This window comes from Necator americanus, chromosome X (assembly GCF_031761385.1).
Source record: "Necator americanus strain Aroian chromosome X, whole genome shotgun sequence".
NCBI lineage: Eukaryota > Metazoa > Nematoda > Chromadorea > Rhabditida > Ancylostomatidae > Necator > Necator americanus.
This window is the reverse complement of record NC_087376.1, coordinates 21,096,535-21,105,126: the sequence shown is the minus strand read 5'-3', so window position 1 is coordinate 21,105,126 and position 8,592 is coordinate 21,096,535. Positions and strand designations below refer to the sequence as shown.

At 42.1% G+C, this 8,592-nt stretch overlaps 1 protein-coding gene across 1 annotated transcript; it reads left to right on the top strand.

The window, feature by feature from the left end:
• Positions 1–3,073: 3,073 nt before the first annotated feature.
• RB195_024533 (uncharacterized protein) lies at positions 3,074–6,565 on the top strand (the record flags this gene model as incomplete). Its single annotated transcript, XM_064212348.1, has 5 exons — positions 3,074–3,109; positions 3,177–3,361; positions 4,654–4,744; positions 6,331–6,351; positions 6,434–6,565. The coding sequence occupies 5 exons, from the start codon at positions 3,074–3,076 to the stop codon at positions 6,563–6,565; spliced, it is 465 nt and encodes a 154-aa protein (XP_064068229.1).
• Positions 6,566–8,592: the final 2,027 nt, after the last annotated feature.

Sequence of the window (8,592 nt, the reverse complement as noted above, 5' to 3'; positions counted from 1 at the left end):
CTTTCTATCAAATTTTTTTTACCTGAAAATTTAAGCAAAGAGCATTAGCAGCAGCAGCAGCAACAGGGATTTTATGGTTTTTCCCTTAACGCGTCAGTTCTATATTTGGACAACAATCAGACTTGATTTTATATCTATGTTTCTCTCAAACCTCCACAATTTGGAAACATTATTCGTAGTAGAGTTTCCTCCGTTCTCATCTATTAGAAAAGAATGATGTGCTAACATGAAATGACGGGTACGATGAATATTACTATCGTAGTGATAAAAATAATGTTCTACGTCGGGTTGCGTAAACTGTTGGCTACTATGTTTTGTATTTAAGCAGCAGTTCGCACGTGTGTTTCCTCTTTTTGAAGAAAGGGTGTCAGCGCATCAGGGAGACATGCTGGGAAATAGATATGCGAAAACCCATTCTACCGCGTTGGGGCTCTCGCGCACCAATCTAACGCAGTGGGACCCATCTCTCCCCACTCTATAGCTTTCTGGCACCGGCGCACCATTCCGACCCCGTGGGAACCGTCCCACCCCATTTCACAGCTATCTGGTCCAGGGCACGAATTCGACGCCGTAGGACCCGTCTCAGCCAATTTTACCGCGTTGGAGCTCCAGCGCACCAAACCGACGCCATAGCATCCGTCTCCCTCTCTTTTTGGAATTTCTTGACTGAGACACACAGACGCACATATGACAGAATAAGCCCGTTATTATATAGCATGATAGTTTGCAAATTTGGAAGTATACATTCACATAAAATTTATTCACCCTCACTAGCATATGGCAGAAACGAACCTGCCTTATCAATAGCAACATACATGATCTGCCATACATAATTCTGGGCAAGGATCCAGTAGTGGACGGCTCGCCTATCATCTGCATGGCTATGGTTCGGCACATCGCCGGTATAGTGTTTTGCATCATTAATGGGTATTTTCGTGACACATATACACACGCGGACTAAGCGCGTTATTATAGAGCATGGTGGTATTATTATTATGTGATAATGTTCAGAACAATCGATTTAACAAGACCAAAAAAAGAATCAAAAGGTATCCTACACGTACAATAATCTGAGCGGTTTTAAAATGATGAAAAAAAAATAAGTGAAGAGGTAGCTTTTTGGTATTGGACAGAAAAGAAAGCACATGGAACGGATAAAAGTTAAGTTTAAAGGATAAAGTTTTTGGCGTTGATCAATCCGCTTGGGATGCGCCCCCACGTTCACTTCAATTCAGAATCGTTTGTTTACGAACGTGTATCTGGCCTATGCAGTGACTTTCGGTGGCTAGCCGATGTGTCAAGTCAGTGTTTTTATCCTCCCAGACAAGTCTGGTACCAATTTATCGACCCCGGAGGGATGAAAGGCTTGGTGAGCACTGGAGCGAATTCAAACCTCTGATCGATCGTGCAGTAAACGGAACCTTTAACCGCTACACTACACCCACCCCATGGAACGGAGTAGTAGAAATAAATGATAGGAAAAAGTAGCAAACGAACAAACGAAGTCTTTGCAGAGTGTTAAAAAAGATAAAAGCGTCCTAATGTAAGAATAGTGAGCGTTGCCCAATACTAAGCATGCCGTTCGTTTCCTCATTTATCCACAGTTGATCTTAATGATGCGGCCAGTTCCAGACCTTTCTATTCAAGTAATGCTAAGATCAAGCGTTTAAAAATCTTTCGCATTCGATTCTTCTTTTCTTTCCATGTTTAAATTGAGTTCTCTAACATTGCCATATTTCTTTGGAACCTCATTTCTTTTGGACTTCATTTCTTTTGGACTTCATTTCTTTGGAACCAAAGCCATGATTAATGCTACTTCTAAGTGTGTAACATCAATAAAACCTCGAGTAAAATCGTCAGGAAAAGTAATGTCTAGGAAATATATAACGGTTACATGGAAATGCAGGAGTAAATATTTCAATCTATTGCACTTTTCCCACATTTTCCTGTTTCTCTTGTGTTTCCACAGTAGTGCCGATCCAGGTGCTGTTCTGAAAGTGTCATATAATACTTAAAGAAGGAAGGCTACTGATTAGTCGTGCACTTCTGTACACTCATTCACTATTCCCTATAATCGAAGGACTAAACAATTACACTGTTTTGCAAATTTGGAAGTGAATATTCATGTACACTATACATAAAAGTTTACTTACCCTCATTAACATATGAGAAAAAATACCTTGCCTTATCAAAACCAACCTACATATGCTACATAGTTTTGGACAATAGTGAAAAGGTAGAGTGCTCGACTACCAAGTGCATACCGATTGTTCGGCATCTAACCGATATATATATATATATATATATATATAATATCATGCTATGCGAGTTACCCCTCCCCCCGCACTGGCAAAACTGCTTTTCAAGCACTTTTCAACCAATATGAGAAAGAAAGTGTGCTTGAATAATTAAAACCCACGTCAAAAAAGCGTCCATCAATAAGTAACCTTAGAAGTCCATACATTACCTTAGGAAGTAGGAAAGTTCCCTTTTCTCGTTTTGAATAATAGTGTACGGGGCTTGTGTAGCATTTGTTATTTGCATAAAATCAATATAACAGGTCACGTGTATAAGTGGGGTACAGAGACTTCTGTATCTCCAAGATATGCCTTTAGGTGCAATGCATTTCTGTGAGGTATCTCATCGGAGTTGGATACAAATTTTGCTTAGCTAGATGTGCAAAAACAAATGCCTGGAAAGCGAAAAAAACACTGAAGGAATATAGCATACCACCGATCAGTAGAACACCTTTTGAAACATCTCTTGTATTCCCAGAGATATACGGTGGTTTCCATCCAACAATTGAAAACAGATTAATAAACACTTAACCCTATCTGGAGCTTCAAACAATTTCCATCTTCATGCACTTTCCTTTTTTGTTTGATTCAAAAATTGCATCGCAAGACCAGCGGACGCAGCGAAAAAAAGGAAGGCAGGAGTACCAGGCGCGGCGAGATGGGCGGAGAGGGTGATGTAGGCAGGGGGTCAGCGATACATAGTACAAGACGAGCAATCAGACTACTGTGGCAATTATGACGCTCTCAAAAGGCGCGTAGTGCAATTATCGGGGCTCATGAGTCTCCTGGAAACACGGCTGCTCATAATACGGGTGCTTTTTGACCGTTCCCAGGGAATTTGGCTCAACATCGCTTAGATACGTCATTGTACAATTCCAGGATCGCACAAGACGTGAACTCTGGAACACAAGTGCCCATGCACCTACGAAAATTGCCGAAGACAACAGTAAGAACGCCTTATGTGATGAACTCAATGCACCGATGTTTAAAATACCCAACCAGCATGTAGTCATTGTCGGAGTCGACGCGAATGCAAAGATGGGACTCGAACGACGATCCGTTGTGTAAGAAAACGGTATTATCCTACGGAGCGCACGTCGAACACCGGAAACCGCCTGCTCAAATTATGTGAACAGACAACCCTCTTCATCGCTTCCACGTTTAAGAGGTATCGGCAAAGGTCAACTCTTTTGACGCCTCAAGAACAACGGGAGCGGGAGATGAACACTTTGAAACTTCAGCTCGACTACGTTCCGACGAGGAATACTCATCAGTTTAAAGTTCGAAAATCTAGAGCTGCTTGGGACAGATTCACATTTGAATCTGACCATCGTACAGTTCTCAGCTTCAAGATACGGTTCCATAATAGAAGCAGAGGAGTTCCTCTTCAACCGAAAGTCGTTATGGCACATCTGAAAGAAGAAGAGTGAAGAACGAAATCCCGCCAATATGCGTCTATTTATGTTGGAGTAGGGGCGAGGCAGGAGTTTTGCAATGCAGATTTCAACATAAAGTGCACTCAGGACGCCATAAGGAAAACGCTTCTTGCTTTAACGCTGAGAAAGAAGTTTGCTTTTGCATCTACGAAACAAAATCCACGTATGATTCTGTATGTGCCGCCAGCAGTACAGGCGATTTCAGCCAGAAAAAGCGCCTGAGGAGGAAGCTGCGCCGTTAACTGCAAAATAACCGTGAAAACGAATAGACATCTAGAGTAAAGGAGTTTGAAAAAGTATGGGAGCATAAGAACCCGCAGAAAGCCTACTCTTTACTAAAACAGTATAGCGGCAAAATGAAAAGATGTTCTCCAGTACCCAACACCCCCAATGGAGTGCCTGTCGGTGAAGCAACCTTACTAATTTGGAGGGATCACTTCAAAGTTTTGCTGAACTGAAAAGCGTCAGCAACTGCACAACTCGAACACGTTCATAAACCGACATATGCGGTTAACAAGCAACCACCGACCGAGTCAGAGATTCTGGCCTGTATCAAAAAGATGAGAAATGAAAAATCCAGTGAAGATGAAGGAATCAGAGCGGAAATGCTGAAATATGTTCTTCCGCCTGTGATTCGTGAGACGACGAAGATCATTCGTTTAATACGGATGATCTTTATCCGAAAAGTTATCCGTCACGGACGTTAAGAACTATCGGGGAACATTGCTGCATGTTATGCACATGTTCTGGAGCGGATTATCTTGGATCGGCCTGCCAAAGATCGCGAAGGAACAACGCGCGAGGAACGAACTGGCTTATATTTCAGCGGTAGTGAAAACCAATGCACTTAGCCTTTCTGGACATCCTATCGGCTTTTGACTCGTCGGCTCTACTTTTCTACTCTACTTTCCTTTACTTAGCATTACCGCAGTAGATAGTGTAGTCTCTGATATTAATGACGGGCCGATTTCTGACGCAGCAAACGGCACACAGAGAAGCCTAGACAAGGCGGTTTGTTGGAGTTCAATCGACAGACTTCGGCGGTTCAGTGTGGCGAAACGAATGGTTTTTGCTAAAGATTCCATGCTCCCTTCAGACATTTGACCTTTCAGGTTATAGGATTTGGCTATTTGCTGGACGACTGCACCTTTCTGCAACGTATGGGAATCTTGTGCCATATAACTGTGCGGTTATATTGCTCTATCAATGCGCACACACGAATGCTTGAAAAGAGGGTCACTACGAGCAGATAGCAATCAGAATTGTATATGCAGCCCCATATGTATTGTATCCTCTCAAATACTTCATAACATAAAACAACATTAGCTATTATTCAACGAGAGAGCTGAGTAAGGAGCGGATCAGAGAATTACAAAATTGTTAACATTAGCTTAAAGGCATCACCCCACGAATCTGAGGTGGTGCAGATTTCAGGTGGAGTATTCGTTTACGAGATGGGAGACTACGGAGAGGGAGATGATTCCGTCCGTTTCTTGCTAACTGCCGTAAAAAAACGGCCCGGAAGATGCGGCGCCGCACAACACTGGCGCGCTCCAATCGAACCTCTGGTACAAAATGGTGGGCCAAAACGAATGAAGCCGTATCTTCCGGGCCGTTTTTTACGGCAGTTAGGAAGAAATGGACGGAATCACCCTCCTCTCCGTAGTCTCCCATCCTGTATACGAATACTCCACCTGAAATCTGTACCACCTCAGATTCGGTGTGCCAACCGTATCTAACCTGCATCTGACCCAGTGGTTCAAAACCCGCAATACTCGAGATACAAAGCCATCTTGTCGCTCTTAAATATGCACTTTTGCTTTCTGTTCATTTTTTGCTTTCTGCTCATCCAGTGCATTGGGTCAGGAGAGATGTCGTTTTCAATATAGTAGCAAAAAAAGCAGTGGTCTCTTTTCTCCTCGTGCTCAACTTGGATAGTTCAGCTAGATTTACATACCCCTAAATAAGTTGATGTGGTACAAAAACAATTGCTTTGATACCACAACAACCTTCCGAATGAGGAAAGCAACGATAGGCAATGTTTGTACGCATAAAAAAAAACTTAACGAAGAAATCCCCACACAATTGGACCTATCCCACACGCGTATTTTTTGACCTTCCCAACGAACTACATGTTTGTTTTGTTGATGATAACTACGTCCTCTTTGTGCTGGGAGCGGAAGAAGTGAAACACATCAAACGCTACCTCAAAGATAATAAGAACTTCCTTAGAATTGTGAATTAACATACAAAAAGTTTCGAACTATGATTGGGCGTAGGAAAGCCTTGACTCTTCAACGACTTTTCTGACGATTGAAGAGCATCACTAATAGTTCTGTTCTTAATGAAATGAATTTGTTTTTTTTTTCGTTCATTCTTCCAACTCATCAGTTAGTCAGTCATCAGTAGTACAACCTTCCAGAAGATGTTGCCATGAAGTTATCGCCTTGCTTAATTTGCAATTCGTTCGCCTCATTCATATGAAGGTGTTTCAGTACCATTTTCGAGCTTTAGTATCCAGCGACTTTAAGAGGGATCTTCGTTGGCCCTTGAAAATTTTGGATGTGATCATTGTTCGAAACCGTACATAGCTGTAGGAGTTGGCTAGATCGAACAAGGTGAGCTGTGCCTGCCTCCTAACCATGTCTCCTACGAAATCCATCAACACGCTCGTTTTCGAAAAATGTTGGATTTTTCCAGTACAGAACTATGGATGACTCGTCACTAATGCCCGACCTTTCTCATCTCTCTGCTGAGGAAAGAGAAATTATTGAGCAAGTGTTCAAGCGACAAAAGGATGAAGAGGCAAAGGAAGTTCAGCTCACACTGTAGGTTTCGTTGAATTAGCAACCTATACAAAGTAAAACCCTCTCAGAAGGTTACTGTTGTTTCACTGTCTTTAAAAATCAAGCTGCTATCTTACTTGTTTGTGATGGAACACAGATAACTTACAAGATCATTAAATTGCAAATTAATATGCGACCTTCTTCAAGTGCAGGACACTGGTACACTTTTAGCAACAAGGAGTGCAGCAAGCCTCCAATAATGTTATTAGGGAATACTATTTGTTTTAATGCCTGTATTATGTATTTATGACTGTATTATGACTGTTCTTATAAGGGATAGTGGATTATGGAGAGGAGGGTGATTCCGTCCATTTCTTCCTAATTCCCGTAAAAAACGGCCCAGAAGATGCGGCGCCGCACAAGGCTGGCGCGCTCCCATTATGACTGTATTATGACTGTTTTTGCTGAAATAATTAGACTTGCGTGAAGTAAAAAAGTTAGGTAAGGATAGCTTCGAAAGAAAAAATACTCATTAAATTACTCTTAGGTGATTGATCCAGAACTATGAAATTTTGTTCAAGGTACCTTTTCACGTTCATTGTCATAGTTTTGACCATCTAATTGTTCGAACCCCTTCAACTAGGCGAGTTTTCTTTAACTTTTTGCTCTAGGTATTCCTGGGACATTCTCAATGTAACAGTATGTCGCTACTGTAATGCCTTCATTCATGGAGATATTTGATAGCCTGATGATAGTCATTGATTTTCAACGCTGAATCTCGTAATTTAAGCTCAGAATGAGTAAATCATTCACTATTACCAGCCTTATAAATGTTAAACCTGGTAAAGAATACGGCCATAGTGCTGATCTCAACTTCTCGTACAGTGTTTGCCTCAACTTGCCGTACCGTACTTGTCAAGAAGTACAATCTCGGGAAGCGACATGAAAAATAGATTCATAACAACTCAAAGGCATCACCCTACGAATTTGAGGTGGTGCAGATTTCAGGTGGAGTATTCTTATAAGGGATAGTGGATTATGGAGAGGAGGGTGATTCCGTCCATTTCTTCCTAATTCCCGTAAAAAACGGCCCAGAAGATGCGGCGCCGCACAAGGCTGGCGCGCTCCCGTCGAACTCCTTGTAGAAAATAGTACACCAGAATGCCCGAAGCCGTGTCTTCCGGGCCGTTTTTGCGGCAATTAGGAAGAAATGGACGGACTCACTCTCCCCCTCCCCATAATCTACTATGCCATATACGAATACTCCACCTGAAATCCGTACCACCTCAGATTCGTGGAGTAATGCCTTTAAAATCGTACGTAGGAAGCATATGAAGCTCCAAATTTACAGAACTATTTCAATGGCACAATCCTTGCAGCGTTTACAATCCACAATTGGCGTCGTGATACGTCGTCGTCTTTTGACTTCACAAGACCTACATGACGTTTCATTTTTTTCTATGGTTTGTCTTCCAAATTGGCGACAGTACCTGATCTTTCCACAAAAGTACGGCGAGAGTCTGGTGTTTTGTAAGGGGTTGATGCCACTTTAGTAGTTTACTACGATTGAACCATACAACGATGTTTGAATTACTAGTAAATAGGCAGCAACAGCAGCAGGTTCCAACCAAAGTACCATGTCTCGGAGTATGGTTGATAAAGGTAGTTCCATGTTAACCATATTTATTTATTTATTTATTTATTGAAAACACCTGCAGGTGTGCCATAAAACAAAAAAACAAGATGGAACAGAGCTCACTAGAATTTTGCCTGAATTTTACACAACAAGACTGGCCCTTCAAAGCATAAGAGATGGTGGGTTGGCAGGTCATTCTCCTACTACAGAAGGTGAGAAATCCTCACGCGAGATTCTTTTCCCAAACCCAGAACGCTACGGTAGATAAACGGATATCAGGGTTTGGGTGACGAATTAACCTCGAACGGAGGAATCCGTCAGGGACCCTGGGGAAACGACTGGGGGACCTCAAGCGCAAAAGTTCACCAACTTTGCTATCCTTGAACAGTTTTCCACCACTAGGAGAGAATAAGGGCCAATTGTAGGGACGAATTTGA